The sequence below is a fragment of the Dipodomys ordii genome, unplaced genomic scaffold (assembly GCF_000151885.1).
Source record: "Dipodomys ordii isolate 6190 unplaced genomic scaffold, Dord_2.0 Scaffold35, whole genome shotgun sequence".
Lineage (NCBI taxonomy): Eukaryota > Metazoa > Chordata > Mammalia > Rodentia > Heteromyidae > Dipodomys > Dipodomys ordii.
This window is the reverse complement of record NW_012267251.1, coordinates 1,716,463-1,736,148: the sequence shown is the minus strand read 5'-3', so window position 1 is coordinate 1,736,148 and position 19,686 is coordinate 1,716,463. Positions and strand designations below refer to the sequence as shown.

Sequence of the window (19,686 nt, the reverse complement as noted above, 5' to 3'; positions counted from 1 at the left end):
CATGTGGGCTGTGGCAGATGAGGAGTTCCAGGAGATTGAATAAGTTGTCCAGGCCACATAGTTCCCCAAGGTCAAAGGAAGGTGAACCCAGACTTATGCCAGTACCCATCAGCATGCCTAGGGCTGCTTCTGTGTCTAATGCTGCTTTTCTGTGAGAGTTACCCTTCTGATGTGTGCTAGGGAGGGCTTCTGACTTTAAGTAGTTTTTCTCTTTGGTGGTGGTTTTTTTGTTTGTTTTGCGATGCTGAGAATTGAACCCAGGGCCTCATGGGTGTGTGAGATGAGCATTCCAACACATGAATGACACCCTCAGCTCTTTTGTTTTTATCTTGTTTTTGAGATAGGGTCTCACCAGTACAGTAGCCCTAGTTGTCCTTGAACTCACAACCCTCCTGCCTCTGACTCCTGAGTATCCAGGGCAGCACCACACAAGCTTGAGCTGGAGGTTTTAAAGTCATAGTGGGGATGAAACTCACGGGGAAAGCAAAGTGTCTTTGGTGGTTGTGGTGGGGCAGCAAGGCAGATTCACAGACATAGCTGCAGCCAGCCTGCTGTGGGGTGGGTGGTCAACACTGGTTCATGGGTGACGTTTGCAGAGTTCCTGGTCCTGAACCTGTTTGGTTGTGGTTTTCCTTTGGTGATACTTAGCACATGGTGCTGCTGAGATCAAAAGTTCTTAGAACAGAATCTCTGCTCCTGATCTTAGTAACATCGGTGGATGAGAGGGCCTGGGGAGGGAGGCGGGAAGACACACACCTGTGTGACATGCCTCTGAGTCTTCTGGTCTAACACTTCAGGAGGTCTAGGTTGGACCCAGGAGACTCTGAAGCATTTGTACTTGGCTGTCTGCTGAAGATGCTAAGGGGTTTTGTTCTGTAATGTCTGCGAAGGTTTCTACTCTAACCCTGCCCACCACGGAGAGCTCCTGTTGTGTGGTTTGTAGTATTGGGTGCCAGTCAGACTCTTTGGAGGCTAAGGTGGGATTGTGCGGGCCAGCCTCAAGTTTCAGGCTCTCCTTTTTACCTTCTCCCATGTGTTCTCCAGGATCCTGACTTCTCTGCTGTGGTTCACGACAAACTTCAGGTCCCCAACACCATCCGGAAGGCTTGGAATGACCGGGACAACCGCTGTGACATTTGTGCCACGCACCTGAACCAGCTGAAGCAGGAGGCCATTCAGATGGTGCTGACCTTGGAGCAGGCGGCCAGCAGCGAGCACTGCGATGCTGCCCCTGGCTCCCCGCCGCCACTCTCCCCCATCCCTGTGCTGGCCGGCTCGCGGCACACAGGCAGCCTCCACCAGCCCAGGGACTGGGCCTTTGTGCCTGCCGCCTATGCCCCTTCCAACTACACGGGCCTGGTCAACAAGCACAGCAGCAAGCCCAACAGCCTGGGGGTCAGCAATGGGCTGGAGAAGAAGAGCGGGTCCCCCACCCACCAGGCCAAGGCCGGCCTCCAGACGGCCACGAGTCCCAATAATGGGAATGTTCTCAACTCCGTGGCCGTTCAGGCTCACCAGTACCTGGACGGCACCTGGTCCCTTTCAAGAACCAACGGGGTCACCCTGTACCCATACCAGGTGAGTGCATTCGTGATCTCTGCCTTTCTTCTGAACGCCTGCCTCAAGAGTCTGAGCTTCCACGTTCCTCCTGGAGTACTCTCACTAGGGTGCTCCTGCCTGCTGGGGGGTGGGGAGGTCCTCCAACCCGGGTGTCCTCTCCTCTTCCTAAGACATCCTCATTGCTATAGCTGCCCTGCAGTGCCCACCAGGCACACTGCACAGCCTTGCGTAGGCCTGGAGATGCGTGGACTGGGCCCTGGCCTCACCCGCTCATGAGCAATATGTGCCTCCTGCAGGTGTTTGCCTGGTCCTGGGCTCATGTCTCTCACTTAGGAATGGACAGGATAATGGTGGGAAAGAAACCAGGCAATGTATGGAAGCCACGGAGTCAGTCCCGCATCGGGTGTACCGTTAGGGATTGTGGTGTCTGTTCACAAAGAATGTTGAAATTAAGACAAAGTGGGGAGTGATTTTTTTAACTGAAGCATATGGTAGGTCCCTAAATCATGACCTTGAGCAGCCTGTGGCTTGGGTTGGACATCCTGGGAATAAGAAATGTAGGGGATCAGTTCTCTGCCTTGCTGGCCTGCTTCTATGGTGTACACCTCTGTAGCCCCCGTCTAGCACCCTCTCCTGCCATCATGGGGCTCAACCCTTCTCTCTGGGCATCTCACTTCTAAATTCCACTAGGACTGGGTTGTCAAAGGCTCTGCCTGATGCTTCAGTTCTCTGGACTAGTATACACCCCAAGTTTCGTTATAGAAGAAGGAGGGCAAGTCTTAAATCAGCCAGGGAATTGAAAAAGAATTTGACCTGTTTTTTCCTCCAGGTGAGTTTTCCTGTTGGGTGGGGTTGGGCTTATCTCCTCTGCTTCCTGTCCCATGTCCCTCCTGTAGGGCACAGTGGGGAGTGTGGGCTGACACTGCAGTACTGAGGGGGATATGGTCAGGGGTGTTAGTCAGGGGAGATACAGATTCTGCTTCTTGGGATTTCCCATGGGCCCTGTGTTAGTGGGTGTTGGAGAATGGCCTCAGGCTGTGATGTAGGGCCTGAGGCTTCTTCCATTAAATGTGGCCTCCACCAGAGCTGTTGCAGCCAGTCAAAAAAAATGAGGAAAGGAGTGTGGAAGGCCTCACTGGCGCTTGGGGCCCAGCCTGGCCTGTGACATCCGTGTCTAGGAGTGGTGATTCGGGAACCAGCCCTGTTCTCCTGCAGGAGAACCTAGGAAAGCCAGCCTGTCCAGTGGACAGCAGAATGGACACATGTACTGCTTGTGACACGCGAGGGATACAGGGAAAGCGTAAATGAGTTCAAGGTGGCCGATAAAATTCCTGGTCACTTTTCAGGAGTGTTTGAGGGGGTCATGGATTGTGACTGGTGAGCTCTTGAAGGAAAATAGAACCACTGATAATTTTCCTAAGAAGTTAGCATTCTTAGAGATTGTCAAGCTTTTCCTTTACTGAGGGCCTTACAGTTTCCAAGTTACCAAGCACAGGTCATTCTATTTCTCCTGCGCAGGCCTGCAGGGGGGAAGCTGCTAGGCCTTCCTTTTTCTGACGGGGTAGAGGGATCGAGGGGGGATTGCGCTTAGAGAAATCAAATGGCTGTGGCCACTCAGCCACGGACAGGCAGCACCAGCTCCACTTCACCAAGGCATGCATTTTCCCAGCACAGAAGCCCCCATCTTTCCTAGCGCACCCCACACAACCCTGCTAGCACCCTGCCTAGATATAACTCCTTTTCAGGCTTGGTATACCAAAGAGAACTCCTGCTTTGATATATATTATATTATATTACCAGTAAGGATGCTTTAGAGACTAGTCCAGAAAACAATGATCCAGAGAATGCTGGTTAGTTTTCTATGACCATAAGAAATGTCTGAGCCGGGCACTGGTGGCTCACGCCTGTAATCCTAGCTACTGAGAAGACTGAGATCTGAGGATCACGGTTCAAAGCCAGCCCGGGCAGGAAAGTCTGTGAGACTCTTATCTCCAATAAACCACCAGAAAACCAAAAGTGAAGCTGTGGCTCAAGCAGTAGAGTGCTCGCCTTGAGCTGAAGAGCGCAGGGATAGCACCCAGGCCCAGAGTTCAAGCCCCTCGACCAGGAAAAAAGAAAAAAGAAATGTCTGAAACAATCTGTTTACAGAGAGGAAAAGTTTGATTGGCTCACAGTTTTGGATTTCCATGCATGATTAATTGATTTTGTTGCCTTTGAACCTGAGTGAGAGGGTATACCGCAGTGGGCAAATTGTGGTCAAGCCAAACCGTTCACCTTACTGCCAGGAAGCAAAAGAGAGGGAGGAAGTGGCTGGGCCCCTTTCAGCACATACCTGGTGATGTAAAGCCCTCCACCAGGCTCCTCCTCTTTTCATTGTAGAATGCTGCGGGGGTTTTACTATTAATTACTTTAAAATATACCAGTTTGAAAACTATAAAGAGAAACACACTGTTTTAAAGTGAAACTAAAATGAAGTGAAAAAGTTTAAACTATGAAACACGTCGGGTGTATGTCCTCATACACTCACACAGCTTTTACAATTGAGACTAGCCTTAATCCTATGGTCTGCTTTTCTCCTAATAGATTTTCCCATGCTGTATTTTTTCCCCAATACGATCTTCAGAGTTGAGGCTATAGGTAGGTGGTAGAGCACTTGCACTTCCATCCCTTATACTGCAGAAATAAAATATGATCTTTAATGGCAGTGTAATACTCTATTATATGGGTATAGCTATGGCTCGTGTCTTCTCATGTATGTAGCCAAGTATTAATGGAGAGTAGGGCTTTGCTGGTGTGGATTAAATGTCCAGGTGAGCATATTCCCACCACGCCCATAGTGCTGGTCACACACATCACTCACACAGGCAGCTCATATTTCCCTTCCATGTCCCAAGTCTTTGTCAGGTATCTGGATTCCTCAGAGCAATGGGCTGCTACACTGAAGCTCTGAGTTGGTAGATCTTGGAACCAGTGTTTTCACAGAAGATGCTCAGTAGGAGAAAAAGCTGAATGAGGCAGAAAACTGGGAGATGCTGCTAAAAAGAATTATTAGGAGACATTGGTGTATTTCATTGTTTTTTTTCAATATTTCTGCTTTTCTTCCCCTGTTTTGGATAAAAGATTTTTTTTTGGGGGGGGTACTGGTTCTGGGATGATCTCAGAGAGCCTGGGCTTGTCCCCGACCTTTGCTCAAGGCTACAATTCTACCACTGGGGAACTGAACCCAGGGCCTTATGCATGCAAGGCAAGCACTCTACCACTGAGCCACCATCCCAGCCCTAGTTGTTGTTGTTGTTGTTGTTTTTTTTTGTATATGTACTTACTAAGCCCTCAGAAAGCAGTGCCCTGAGGCACAGGCTAGGGCTGGCAACCCTCCCAGTTAGGGAGGTGGAGCCACACCCCACTGCCTAGAATGCTGGGGAAAACTGGAATCCAGCCCCTGCTGAGGGTAAGCCGATGTGGCTGACACTGATTACAAAGACTACTATAAGCCACTAGCTTGAGATTGTCTTTTGTGTTCTGTTACCTCTTTCCCATGGGAAGGAGGGAAATTCATGCATCATCTCTGAGTTCCAGGGAGGGAGGAAATCTCAGATAAAGAGATTAGGGGCCTGGCTGCGAATCCCTTTCCCTGGTGTTGTGACTGTCACCCCATGCCCTGGGGCAGGGCCAGGCTCTGGCAGACTGAGTGTCTCCTGCTGTGCACACCGCCCAACAGTAATTATTCTGCGCAGTAAATATTCAGCCCTTCAAGGTCTGGCCAGCAAGTCAGAGATGGTTGACTGCCCTGAAACCCACCGCGTTTTCCCTGCCCTCTGCATAGTGCCCCAGCTCTTCTCTGCACAGTAAGCTTGTGGGCATTGCCACCCTTGAGGTCTTGTTACACACATACCCCAAATCCAGGTTCCGGATAAGAAGAGGAGGCTGGTCCTCCACAGCTGGGATGCACCCAGAGGGAGGGCGAAGAGATCCAGTTCCCAACAGGGGTCCTAGGGACCCTTTGTATGGATGGCAGGAGGGTCCCTGGAGCCAAGCTCCTCTTACCACACCATGGTGTAACCACCCCAAGGTAGCAGAAGGGAGATTCTGGATGCTTTTGCTCTTTCATGTTTCCAAAGTATCCCCAGAAGGAGCAAATCCCCAGGAATATCCTATTTGGGGAATCCCAGATTCTTCCTTGCCTTTTGGTAGAATTCTGTTTATCCCCAGTTAAAGAAAGAGTAACTTGGGGCAGTCCTGAGTTTTCATGGAGAATGTCTGTTACTGGAGGTAGGCTGAGTGAGGGCAGTCAGATAGGCCATCTTCGGTGGGACAGGTCACACAGTGGAAGCGACTTAGCAGATGGGACGGAGGCTCTGTCCCATAGAGGTTGTCTGTGCCTGTGTAGGCAGCCCCAGTGGTCTCGAGAATCCTCATAAAAGGAGGGCAGGAGGACGAGAACCCAAGGAGAGAAGAGGTCAGGGTGTCATGCAGAGGAAAGGATGGGACCCAAGTCTCCAGGGCAGAAAGAAGCAGCTCTGCAGATATTTGGACTCCTGGCTTTCACAATTCAAGGACAGTAACTATGTGGCCATTTGCTTGACACCATAGGAAATAAGCTTTAAGCATCGAGGACAGAGAGGCTGAGGAAGAAGAGGCAAGCTGATGGCCAGGAACAGGGGCTCCGTACCCCACTCAGCACTGTGCTATGCCTTGTGGAGCCACCAGCACCCTGGCAGGGTCATCTGAACCCTGACTCACACTGCATTTGTGGTGTGCGGTGGTGTCAGATTCCCCTCTGGTGGTGGAGCCGTCCCAGCAGGCACCACAGCCACCCACCTCTGGCACCCTGTCATTACCATTACATAAGGGCCTCGTGCTGCTGAAACCGGTCCAGGCTGGGGGACAGAGATTCCTGCAAGCCTGTGACCTGACAGAAATCCTTCTTGCCTCATCTGGTGCTTCTGGATCTGATGTGCTTGGAAGACTTTGAAGGCTCTGGCATTCTGGTTGGAGCAGTCCGGGTGCTGGTTGGCACTGTTGTCTGCTCAGTAGGCAGAAGACATACCAGAGATTTTAGAGGAGGAAATGTGAAGCTTTCCTTCTCTGAAAACAGATGTTCTGAATTTTGACTGCACACTAGAATCACTTGAGAGGTTGTATATAAATAATTCCCAATGCTGAATCTATACCCCAAGCCAATGAGATGAGAATATGTGTCATGGGGCCCAGGCCTTGAGGAATGCTATACCCGAAGCTGGTGTTCGAAGTCCAGCAGTGTAGTAATACGCTGCGCAGTGGACAGTTGTCAGCCAGCTTCCTGTCACTTTGACACATTTAGAAGAGGGGAAGCGTTCAGAGTTTTCAGTACCAGGGCCGTGGGCCTGAAGTGCTGCACAGTATCAAGGTGGAAGTACACAGTGGAGGAAACTAGTCACCTCATGGCCACGAAGTGAAGAGAGGACGAGAAGGGCCTGGGGTCCCATAATCCCCTTTGAGTGTTATGCCCTCAGTGACCTCACTTCATTTCCCCAGGCTCCACCTCCAAAAGGTTCTACTACCCAATAATGCTGAACTGAAGACCAATTGAGCCCATAGGTAGGAGAGGGAGGCAGATAGGAGAGGAAATACTAGTGTCTAAGCTGCCAAAACAAATGATTATAGACTAGTTGGCTTTAAACAATAGAAATATATTATTTCCTAGTTCTAGAGACTAGGGGTGTCAGCAGGGCTTGTGCTTCCCAACAGTGCCTCTTTTGGCATTTCTTGGCTTATGGTGCATCCCTCTGCTTCTGTCTCCATGTGGCCACTTGTCTGTGTCTCCTCCTCTTTGTCACAAACACGTTCTCATCCAGCATAATTTCATCTCAATTCTTAACTAATTATATCTACAAAGACCTTATTTTCAAAGAAGATCATATTCTAAAGTTTTAGTGGAAAACCTTATTCAACCCATGATACGTAGATAGATAAATAGGTAGAGGATAAGAGGGAAATGATTGATGGATGATAAGTAACAGATGGATGATAGATGATAAGTAATAGGCAGATGTTAGAATAGATGATAGGTGGATTAATGATAGAAGGATAGATGAATAGAAATAAGTAGGTGATAGATAATATATATCAGGACCTTTTTTCAATAGAATCACCAGTGTAGAGAAACAGTACTAAAAGCATAAAACAAGTCTCAAACACACTATAGGAATATCACCCAGCAGAACCCAAGTGCTAACTTCCCTATGTACATCACTTCTCATGTGAGAAATGTTCCCTGTGGTGCTGGGGGTGGAACCCAGGATCACCCTTGCAGCCTGAAGATAACACCTCTGAATTAGAAGTTATCTCATGCCAGGATTAGTGAACCGATTGATAAAATACTGAAAGCTCATTGACCAATTGTTTCTGAGCTGTGGGGATTTTTCGAAGGGAAGAGATGCAGTAATGTGCAGACTCGAATCTCCTCACCCTGTGGAGGTGAGGAGAGGACACATGTAAAATAATCCAGCGTGGTTTGACGTGCCTTAGAAGCTCAGACTCTCCTCACTGAAAGAACATGTTGAAGACTCTCAGCTTCTCCTCTTGCTTTCCTTATTTATAAACAAAGGAAAAATTACAATTTTAATAGGTTTGCTTTCTTGTGAAACTTTTGTGAAATGCAGATGCTTCTTTTAACATTGCTACAGACTATGGAGAGATGGAAGTTTCCTCCTCACCTAGCCCCATCCTAGACAATATCAGAATGAGATTTTGCTGTGCCAGCATCTTTAGCAGGACAGATGAGCATACTACTGTTTGTGGGGCGGGAGGTAAGGGGGCGAGTCATCACGTTCATATGTCTAGGTCACCCTAGAAGCAGATTTGTCTCCATTCTGGGGGCCTCTGGAGACAATCTGCTACAATAGTGCTGCATCAGAGGCCTTAGAGAGTTAACTTACACCTTCCGTAGCTTCCCCTGGGGCAAGCCAGGGGAAGAAGGAGCCATGGGGAAGCACGCAGAGAGGCAGCCGGCTCTGTGGGCAAAGCTGTGTCCAGGCACTTCCTATTTACAAACCAGCCTGAACCGTCCAGCCACGCTGTTCTCGAGTGGGCAGGGGTGGGACGACTTGATGGATGGGATGGTGTGCCAGGAGCCGGTGATGTTCTCATCCTCCCTTATGCCCAGCTAACAGATCTCAGGGGCCAGACATGACCTGGTGACAAAAACCAGCCTGGACGTGTCAGGGGTCCTGCACGAGGTCCAGCGGGAGGACATGACAGGGTTAGAACTCACGCAGGCCTCCACTCCCTCCGCCCCCCCCTGCCCCCACTGGCCCAGCTGCAGAGGATCTCCTACAGCACCTGCTCCCCGCACTGGGTCTTCCAGGCCATTCTGTGTAACCGGCATGCCAAGTCAGGTTTCCACTGTATTGCTGCCCCGTGGTGTGGAAGCAAAAGCACTGTGTTGTATCACCTCAGTGGGAGGCAGGGAGGCTGGGAGCTGGAGAAAACTGTGGGCTCAAAATGAGAGAGAAGCATGTAAGCCATGCGGCCATGTTATGTGCACTGTTTGGTATACCATGCTTGCATGAAAATGTATACATCTATATGTGTTTATATCTGTAGATCTTTACTTATGCCCATGTGAACTTCTGTCTATCTGTATGTTGTTGAGAAAGAGAAAAAGGCAGAACCTCACACTGAAAAGTTCTGCAGAGCCAACCTCTCAGCAAACTTGCTGGGTGCAGCTCCCTACCTTGTGTGCTCAGGCCGGCCTAGAGGTGAGGCGGAAGTAGCCAGAGCAGTTACCGTGGCTCTGAAACACGATGGTGGGACCAGTGACTGTGGGAAGGGGAAGCAGCTCCCATCTGACTGCCGCAGAGCCCGTCGGCCCTGACCACAGGCCTGCTGCAGGGCACCGCAGGGCAGGAGAGTGCGCTCTGGAGCGTTTGTAGACACCACGGTTTCTTTTCTGTCTTCTGCTATTGACAGGTCGCATTTGTTTGTTTGATCATGTTAATTATTGTTATGTAGTTGCACAAGGAAGCTCCAATTCAACAGGTCAGTTTTTGAGGACACTGCATCTTGATCAGTGCTGCCCCTTCCACTGTTCCCCCCACTTCCCTTTGGTTTTCCTAGCTCCATTTTCACATGTGGGCATTGACTGCATCCTCTTCATGAAGAGACATAACTGTGTCTCTTCATTCCTCTGCCCTCCTCCGATACCTCCCATCCCCCTACAACACGTGTTCCAGCTTCCTGGTGTGAATTTTGTTCAACTGTAAGTCACTTCAAAGGAGTTACACTGCGGGAGCCCCCCACCCCCCTGCTTGGACCATACATTAGTTAAAATGTTTGAGTACCTGTGCATGTGACTATAAATGCTTGCATATATATTTATAATTTAGATCTAACTTCCACATGTGAGACAAAACAAGCTCTCTGAGGCTGGCCCTGGACTTAACATCGAGATGTGATGTTTCAGTTCTCAAAGTGAGCCCTCCCTGGGGCATTTGGGTTCATACAAGGTTTTTGCTGTGTTTGCAAGACCAAGACTATTGTTATAGGGTGAAGGTGCAGCTCAGTAGGAGAACATTTGCCTAGTATGCCATAAGTTCCAACTCCAGCAACACACACACATACACACACACACACCCCAATGAAAACAAACCACTAAACTCACATAAGTTCCAACTCCAGCAACACACACACACACACACACACACACACCAATGAAAACAAACCACTAAACTCACATAAGTTCCAACTCCAGCAACACACACACACACACACACACACACACACACACCAATGAAAACAAACCACTAAACTCACATAAGTTCCAACTCCAGCAACACACACACACACCAATGAAAACAAACCCCTAAACTCACATAAGTTCCAACTCCAGCAACATACACACACACACACACACACACACACACACACCCCAATGAAAACAAACCCCAACTCACATAAGTTCCAACTCCAGCAACACACACATACACACACACACACACACCAATGAAAACAAACCCCAACTCACATAAGTTCCAACTCCAGCAACACACACACACACACACACACACACACACACACACACACACACACACACACCAATGAAAACAAACCCCCAAACTCACTGCTTTCAATGTTGCTGCGACATTATTTGCCCTCTTGCTGTTCACACAGAGCAGAGGCAGTAGTGGATAAATCTGCTACTTCTTAGCATGAATCAAGGCAGTGACACCAACCTCTGCAGGCTGAGTGTGGTGGGTCATGCCTGTAATTTTAGACCCTCAGGCAGTGGAGGGAGGAGGATGTGAGCCTGGAAGAAAGATGTTTCCTGGAAGTCAGGGAACTTACAGGAAAACAGCCAATAGGATTGGTTTATCAATTTCAAAATGTAAGCTTTCAACTGAGAAATCAAATTTAGGCAACTTGACTCTGCTAGTCTCCATAGCCTGAAAGTGGCCTCATTCTAGAGAATTTTCCAATAAGATGAGTGGTGATATTCGTGAATGATTTATTCACACTGTGTAATGGAACCTGTCAGCTTTGGAAGCTGTGTATAACTCAATAAGCCAGAATTTTCCAGATGACCAGTGCATTATGTTTCAGGTCTTACAGCACAGGCACGGAGCAGGGCAGCCCATGGCAACCCCACAGCTGAGCCCTGAAAGCTTGGGGGCTTGCTCATTTCAGTGACACCCCAACTCCACTGTTGATTTGAATGTAGCAGCACAGGAGACAGCCACTATTATTTGAAAAGGCCACTAAATAGTCTTTCATTTTAACAATACTTATGAGGCTGGATTTTCTTCATCTGTTTCATGCTTTAATTGAGATAGTCTATTAGTCAGTCTATAAAGAAAGCTGTTGTTTTCTCCCTGCAGTAGTATAGACTTAATTCAGAAGGAAGCAGGTCCAGATTGGAGTTGAGCTGGGCACACATTTCTGTTGAACATAAATTCACGGTTACAGTGTTGTAAAGATGCTTTTGTTTGCCAAGACGGGCATTCACTCAGGGACAGGTTAGCCCTGGTTATCTCCTGGGACCTTGATTTACTTGTGGGTTCAAATAGATTCCCAGTCTGACTTTCCTTCAGTTCTGAAGTAAGTGCACATGGGGAGAAGAGCTGGTAGAGGAGACACCGGGACGAAGCCGGAGCTTTCCCCGGCTGCCTTACATACTTTCTGATTAGTGGGCTTGACTTGCTATAACAAAATACCCAAGAAAACCAGCTTAAAAAGAGGAGAGCTGTGTTTTTGTTTTCAGTCCATGGTCAGGCCAGACCCAATGCCAAATTTTGTACCTGGGGCAAGGCGGCTAGCTCATGGCTGGAGCAGCATGGCAGCCAAGAAGCCAAGAGAGAGATAGGAGGGGCCTGTGCCCCAGTATCTCCTTCAGGGGAAAGTCCCTATGACCCCACTCGCTCAAACCTGGCCTTTCACACATGGGCGTTGGGAGACAATCAGGAGCTATAGCCGAGTGTGGTGGCACACACCTCTAATCCCAGTACTCGAGTGATGAGGGCAGGAAGATCGAGAGTTCATGCCAGTCTGGGCTACATAGTAAGACCTTTTCTCAAAAAGATGAAAGAAAACCAAGACCACCTCCATCCCTAGGGCTCCTTCTAGATGGGTTCCGTGGCTTGGTGGTAGTTGGAACCTGGGCATGGGGGCAGGTGAGCAGTTATACCTAGAAATTGGCACATGCTACAAATCAGGTCTCACTCCCGCCAGCCCCCACCCCAAAGGGTGATCAGAATCATTACCAGCACACCACTGCTTGTGGTGAACTCAACTCCAGACTTGAGTTCTATCAGGTTGGCCTGATGACACTCCTCCTCCTCCCCCCCCGCCCCCCCACCCCGCCAAGGCCAGGGCATGGCAGCATTCCAGCTCAACACTGTGTTCACACACACAGAGTCCTAGGGAGGCCGGGGTCAAAGTGTCAGGCTGGCAAAATGGGGAGCCAGTCAGCCTGACACAAGTCGTTCCCTGGCCGTTTCTAGTGCTGTGATCTTTGGCATATTTCTCCCTGCCTCGCTGCTTCATCTGTAGGATGAAGGACAGGAGAGACGTTTTCTAGCTAGACAGTGATGAAAAACTAACAGTGTGACTGTTACCTCACCAAGCGCAGCCTGCAGAAAGCGCTGGCTCCCGTGGGGCTCCGGCCAGGACCTGGCTTCCTCTGGCAGCCGCGTTGTGCCTCCTTTGTTTAGAGTTGGTTTTGTGTCTCTGTTTTCCAACATTTATGAAGCCTCCTCATCAAGACTCCAAGATCAGTGTACTCAGACTCACATGGTAGTAAATCTTTGACTTCCTCCATCTCTGGTCCCAAGGGAGAAGTTTTGTTAAGTGACGATCTTTCAAAGGATGACTAACAGATTACTCTAAGATATACATTTGAATAACATTCAAGTACTGGAGAGAACACATATACATTCGGATCATATCAACCCCTCCTATAGTCACTCTAAACTGAGGTGTAATCTTACACCTTTAAGCTGGTGTCATAAATTCTTTTAAGAAAGAGCTATGTCAATTTTGGTTTCATATTTGCTGTGAACTGTGGGTACCGACGCTATGGCCCAGTTTCCCCACTTTGCAATGCCCCTGACTACTAAAGCTACCCATCCTTGACCCTGGGCCTCGCCTTGGGTCCTGAGGAACTGGACGTCTGCATCCCCGCATTAGGCACCGTGAGGCCCCATCCTGCTGCTCCCGGTGCCTCCAGACTCAGGACGTCAGGCTTGCCCTTTTCCTTCAGGGTGACGGGACCCTCCCTTGGACTCCAGCGCCCGCCTTCCATTTCTGGTTTACTCATGGCATCATGTGTATATGTTTTTTAACATTGTTATTCTTTTATGAACATGTCTCCTTTAAAATTGTTATTCTCAAGGTGATATACAGAGGGGTTACAGTTTCATGAGTCAGGTAAAGAGTACATTTCTCTTTCTTTCTCTTTCTCTCCCCCCCCTTCCCCACTTTCTTTCTCTCTCTTGGTGTGTGTGTGTCTCTCTCTTTTTGCCAGTCCTGGGGCTTGAAGTCAGGGTCTGGGCACTGTCTCTGAGCTTCTTTTGCTCAAGGATAATGCTCTACCACTTGAGCCACAGCCCCACTTCTGGCTTTTCTGTGTATGTGGGTTTCAGGCATGCTAGGCAAGCACTCTATCGCTAGGCCACGTTCCCAGCCCAGGAGCACATTTCTTTTTGGACAATGTCACCCCTTCTCTTGCTTTCTATAGTTTTCCCTCGCAACCTACAAGTTGTAGCGTTCATTTTCAGCGCAGTGTCTCGTGAGTGCCACCACTGCATTGTGTTTCTGTAAAAGTGCAAAATGGCTTGGGAATGAAGTGAAGACGTCCCTGGGTGGATGGCGGCTGAAGGAAGGGACGTGAGCTGCCCCGTGTTTTGGAGCAGTGTGGCGCTGGGAACTGGGAGTTGGAGGCCGGCTAAGTGGACAGGAGTACAACACGAGACGCCTCCTCACCAGAGGTGCTGCGGTTGGGCAGGGGCAGTGACCAGGCTTCTCTGTTCCCGAGAGCTCGAGGCCGTGCGTGGACGTTCCGCGGGCTGCTCAATGCTCGCCTTCTTGGATGGCTGCTCTCAGGGTGTGGAGGAGGCCCTGGTGGAGGCCACCCTTTGCTTTCCAGTGTCTCCCGTTTTCTGGAAGCCGGGTCTAGCTGCCTTGGGAAGGAGACAAGTTCCCATCCTGTGGGACCCTCACGGGGCTGAAGACCAAGTTTCCTGGGAGCCAGTGCTGTCCCTTTCTCCTTACCTGGACATTTCCATGCTAAATAGAAGGATTAGGTTGTTGAGATTCCTGGTATGGGGGAAAGGCAATAAAAATGCCTGCCCTCTGTGACCAAGGCTGTTCCTCTAGGTGCCTTGACCCCACCCCTTCTACCCCATACAATGATCTTGGCTGCTGATGGCAGAAGGGTGGAAGCTGGGGCCCGGTGGGCAGAGGGTGATCAACTCTTGTCAGCTCCTGGGCCATGGTAGGCCTGCAGTGACTGCAGACAGTGGCTCCAGGGCTCCTCCCGGGACATGAGGGCAGGAGACAGACACCCAGCGCCCAGGCCTGGGCTGCTTCCAGTGCACCGGAGGGGAGAAGCGGACCAGTCCACGTGCTAAGTGAGGAAGGAAGGAAGGGAGCCAGGGGCAGGGACACACACACCTGGTGGCCCTCAAAGAGCAATGCCATTGGAAGAAAGCATTTCGCACTGTTTTCAATCCTCTCTCAAGAGATGTAAAATGTACATGTATGAGCATGCAGACATGCGTATATCATATACACACATAAATACATGTTTATTTCCTAGAAATAACATTTGGCACAGACGGGTTGTGAGGAGGAAAATAGAACACCACACGGCTTTATTCCGGGTGTCCCGTTCACCATTTCTTGTTCTCTCTGCACTGTTGGGAGTAAGATGCACACACCAGACCCTTCCCTCCAGCACTGGAAGGTGAGCTCCCAAGAAGGAGCGTCGCCTCCTGCAGCCGGAATGCAGCGATCACGCTCCCTCCATCCTCGCTGAGCACCTTCCTGCGACTCACCCGTCGTCCCACGGTGTCCTGCGTGTGGCTGTTTCCTCTGGCAGACAGTCGGCTCTAGGGTTGGGCTTACTCACCTTCTTCCAGGAAAGCTCTTCAAACAGTCACCTTATCACAGTTACCCCTTATTCTGAATTGCTAGACAGAAGCACCCTTGCGTTTGGGGCGTATTTCACATACAGCTACCCTTGCGTCCCCTCAACACCAAGGCTGTGTTGTCTAGATTCCGGTCCACTCCCCCTTTGCTTTGAGGATTTTTGGTGTTGGAGATCAAAGCCAGGGCTTTGTACATGACAGACAAGCACCTGGCCAACCAGCCATCTTCCCCGTGCTTCATTTTTTGAGTCAGGGTCTTGCCATGTGACTTTGAATGGGAAGCTGCAGTGTAGTCTGGGCTGGCCTTGAACTTTTGACCCTTTTGCTTTAGCCCCCTGTGATTACAGATGGGCGCTGCTGTGCCCTCTCCCTTCTGTGAGAAGTATGTTCCCAGGTGGGGTGGAGGGGATGCCGGTGAGACATATTGAGTGTGCATCTTACACAATGTTACCTATTTGGTTTAAAACATCAGATCCTTCCCAGATTCCCCTGTTATAAGCCTGACCCTCTACCAAGCATTTTCCCTCATCCTTGAGGAGGATAAAGGTCATTTGGAGAATTTCCCTTTTATAATGAGATGACACACTCCTATGAACTCAGAAACAGACATAAACACCTTCCATCCACACAGATCTCTTATCTCAGCACTTTTATACATTTTATGAATCAGGAGCCCTTGCACATGTGATAACTCCGCATTTCTGTGCAGGCAGGGCTTCAGTTTTCTCAGTGATTCTGGTCCCCACTCTCCAGAGCATGCTTCATATGCATCAGTGTGAATTATTAAAAACAATAACAAGCATGCATGACAGAATAGAGACTCATCTCAGAGTGAGTGTTCATATCCCAACAGTAGGGAGACTTGGAGTAATTTGCCAAAAGTTACTTGAAAAAAAAAGTCAGAGCTACAATCACGATTCCTAGTCCCTTTCTTTCTCCCTGTGACCCCTGGCTTTGGAAATGCCCCTTGTTTTGCATTCTTCAGTCCCTGAGAACCTGAGGGGTATGGGGAGAGGGATTGAAGATGACATTTTGGAAAAGGCTGCAGGAATATGATACAGAATTTTTGAGAAACAGTTAAAATGAGTTCTTTTTTGTGGGGGGGTTACCAGTCCTGGGGTTTGAACTCAGGGCATGGTGCTGTCATTAGTGCTTTTTACTCAAAGATAGCACTCCACCACTTGAGCCATAGCTCCACTTCTGTCCTTTGGTGGCTAATTAGAGATAGGAGTCTTAAGGACTTTCCTGTATAGACTGGCTTTGAACAGTGATCCTCAGATCTCAGCCTCTAAGAGTACAATTTTGTTCACAAATGTGGGTGGTGTGGGAGAAGTTGTGGGGATCTGGCTGGCTGCCCTTTCTGATCTGACCCAAACTTGATTTCTGAGCAAGTCTCCCTGCTTGTCGCCTGCCTCACCTTACCTACTTAATATGCGCTCACCGTACACACCAGCAGAATCACACTTTGAAAATGTGTGACTTTAGCAATTTTGAAGTTTGTAGTGTTCTGAATTCATAATTTTAACCTGAAGGAGATTTGTATGCAGAGCATAAAACAGTCACAGTGAGGAGGAACTGCGCTGGAGAGCGAAAACAAGCATCAGTCCAAATCCCGGCATCACTAAGTTTCTTTTCTTTTCTCTTCTTTTTTCTTTCATTTCCACCCTCCCCCCCTTTTGGTCCTGATGCTAGGGCTTGAACTCAGGGCCTGGGTACTGGTTTTTTTTCCCTCAAGGCTAGCACTCTACCACTTGAGCCACAGCTCTACTTCTGGATTTCTTTTTCTTGTTAATTGAACATCAGAGTCTCTTGGATTTGTTCTCAGGCTGATTTGAGCTGTGATTCTCAGATCTTAGCCTCCTGAGTAGGATTGTATGTGTGAGCCGCTGGTACCTAGCTAAAATTTTTTTAATATCCCATAAATAGTGAATAGGGGAGGCTACTGGAATTTGAACACAGGGCCTCAGTTCTCTAAGGAGGCTCTATAGCCTGCTCACTCCTTTAACCACAGCTCAAGTCCTTGAGCTTTCCAGTTATGTTTTTGGGCAGTCTTGTGTTTTTGCCCAGGGCTAACCTGAAACTGTGATCCTTCAAACTGTGTTATCCATGTATGTACCATCACACCTGGCTTTTTGGTGACTTTGCCCGTGCTGACCTCCAATGCAATCCTCCTGTTGTCTGTCTCCTGTGTCGTTGAGATTACGGGAGTGTTGCACTGTACGCCAGCATGGAAGGCCTCTTTTTCTTGGCTGGTTGAGGAATTTTTAGATCTGTGCAGTTGAAATTGAGGGCCACCAGCACATGGGGGTGTTGAGCATTTGAAATCTGGCTCCTCTGATCTGTAAAATACATGTTAGATTTCAAAGACTTAGTTCACGGAAAAGAATGAGTGGAATCATAGTATCTTGGATGTGCTGGTTAAATGCAAACTCACCAAAGTTCTTTCCTTGTACTTTTTGAGTCTGGCTCTACTAGAAAACCAAGAACAAAGTACATGGCTTAAACTCATGGATGCTGCCTGCCTGCCTGCCTGCCTGCCTGCCTTCCTTTTCCTTCCTTCCTTCCTTCGATTCTGGGGCTTGAGCTCAGGATCTCACACTATCCTTTGGCTACTACTTGAGCCACAGCTCCACTTCTGGCTTTTATGTGGTTAATTGGAGAAAGAGTGTCTTGTTGTCTGCCCAGGATACCTTTGAACCAGGATCCTCAGATGCCAGCCTCCTGAGTGGCCATGATTAAAGATGTGTGCCACTGGTGCCTGGCCCCACTTCATTTCCATGGAGATCTTGGCTCTGGGGAACGATGAAGGACAGCCCAAGGCTGTCTGTCTGGACAGTTTTAGAGTGAATTACCGAGGGAGGGCAGAACCCCCAGTCACCCCACTCTTTTAGTGTTTGAATTTCATTAAAACTTCCTTAATTAAATCTATTGTAAACCTGCCCTAAAGTCCCAGTTGGGAAGAGAATTGAATGTTTTGGTTCACTTAAAGAAAATGGAAGGAAATTCTGAACTCACTTCAGAAGAGCCTTATTTTTATAAGATTTTTGTAAGACGCTTTCCATTTATGTGGAGGGAGGATGACTGATCACTACAGAGTGCTTAAAAGTCTACAGAATTGGGGCTGGGAAGGTGGCTCAGTGGTAGAGTGCTTGCCTTGCATACATAAGGCCCTGGGTTTGATTCCTCAGCACCACATAAGCAATAAAAGCTGAAAGTGATTCTGTGGCTCAAGTGGTAGAGCGCAAGCCTCGAGCTGAAGAGCTGAGGGACAGCGCCCAGGCCCTGAGTTCAGGCCTCAAGACTGACAAAAAAACTCTACACATTTGTGAGAATTACCTAGAACCCCTGAAAGAGTCTTTGTGGCCCCACAGAGCCGTCTGGAGGACATGAGGGCTTCAGACCCGCCCTAGGCTATGCCCACACCTTCCGCCTATGAACAGAAACACTGGGGAAGATAAAATATTTATTCTGAAGTGTCTATCACTGTATTTATGGTGTAACTTGCTGTCTGTTAGTGCCTGTGTGAACCCATGTAACTGCACGTAATGCCTGTTTTTATTAGTTCCGACATAAAATTTTTATGATAATGGCAAACGAAGGAGCAATTTCGTTTAGCTGAGTTTGTTCTTATTACTCCAGCTTGCACTGGATATGAGGTGCAGTCATCTGCCGGGAACCGGGGCTCCCCCAGGGCAGGGGCTCCAGGCAGGGACTGTGAGGTTGAGAGGCCCCAGCATCCCCAGAGGCCTGGAGGCCAGGGAGGAGGCCACCCCTGGCTTTGTGGGGCTGCGTGGGCCACTTCTGGGTTCGGGGATGGGGGGGGGGGAGGGCACTGTTTCTCTGAAAAGTGCCAAACCACTACTGAAAGGACTTCTACATACTGTATTTCAAGTGGAGAGTTACAGAGAAAGAGGTTCAAGTGGCTTATTGTGGGCCATCTCCCACTCTGGGAGTTAAACAAAGCACACACAGAACAAAGTTCCTTTAGATGGCGATGGGTTCGTACCAGTGGCTCCTGTGTGCAGGGCTGGCAGGCTGGCTGGACGGAGCCCACGCCTCTTCTTCCTTCCCACAGCTGCCTTTTCTTCTCTCACCCTCCATTGGGGCCAATCCCGTGGTGACCTGGATTGCAGGGAAATTTCCCAAGAACGCAACGATAGCACATCTTTCATAAGTACCACCTTTTCCCTTCCCAGTGACTGAGCTAAACATGGATAGTCCACTATCCTGAGTAAGTATGGCTCCGGAAACCCAACAAGAAAGGTTTTCAGTTATAGGAACTAGAAAATGAAAGATTATTATGGATACACAGGGCTGAAGGCTGCCTTGAAGCAGCTGAGAAACTGGGCAGGTGTGGTGCACGCTTGGTGAATTCTGGGCCAAGGTCTTCTGAGACACTACTAGATGCACTGCTTCATGGCAGGAGGGAAGCTGTAGTTGAGATCGTAGACATTAGATGTTTTTGCACATCAAGAAACTCATGGTCCAGAAGATTCTAGGAACA

General features: G+C 48.9%; 1 protein-coding gene across 1 annotated transcript in view; it reads left to right on the top strand.

Moving 5' to 3' along the window:
• The window catches only part of Kif26b (kinesin family member 26B), a 182,968-nt gene that overhangs the window by 6,878 nt on the left and 156,404 nt on the right, over window positions 1-19,686 (top strand). Inside the window, exon 2 of the mRNA XM_013017285.1 lies at window positions 1,045-1,578. Within this exon, the coding sequence (XP_012872739.1) occupies window positions 1,045-1,578 (534 nt within the window). The remainder of the gene's footprint in view (window positions 1-1,044; window positions 1,579-19,686) is intronic.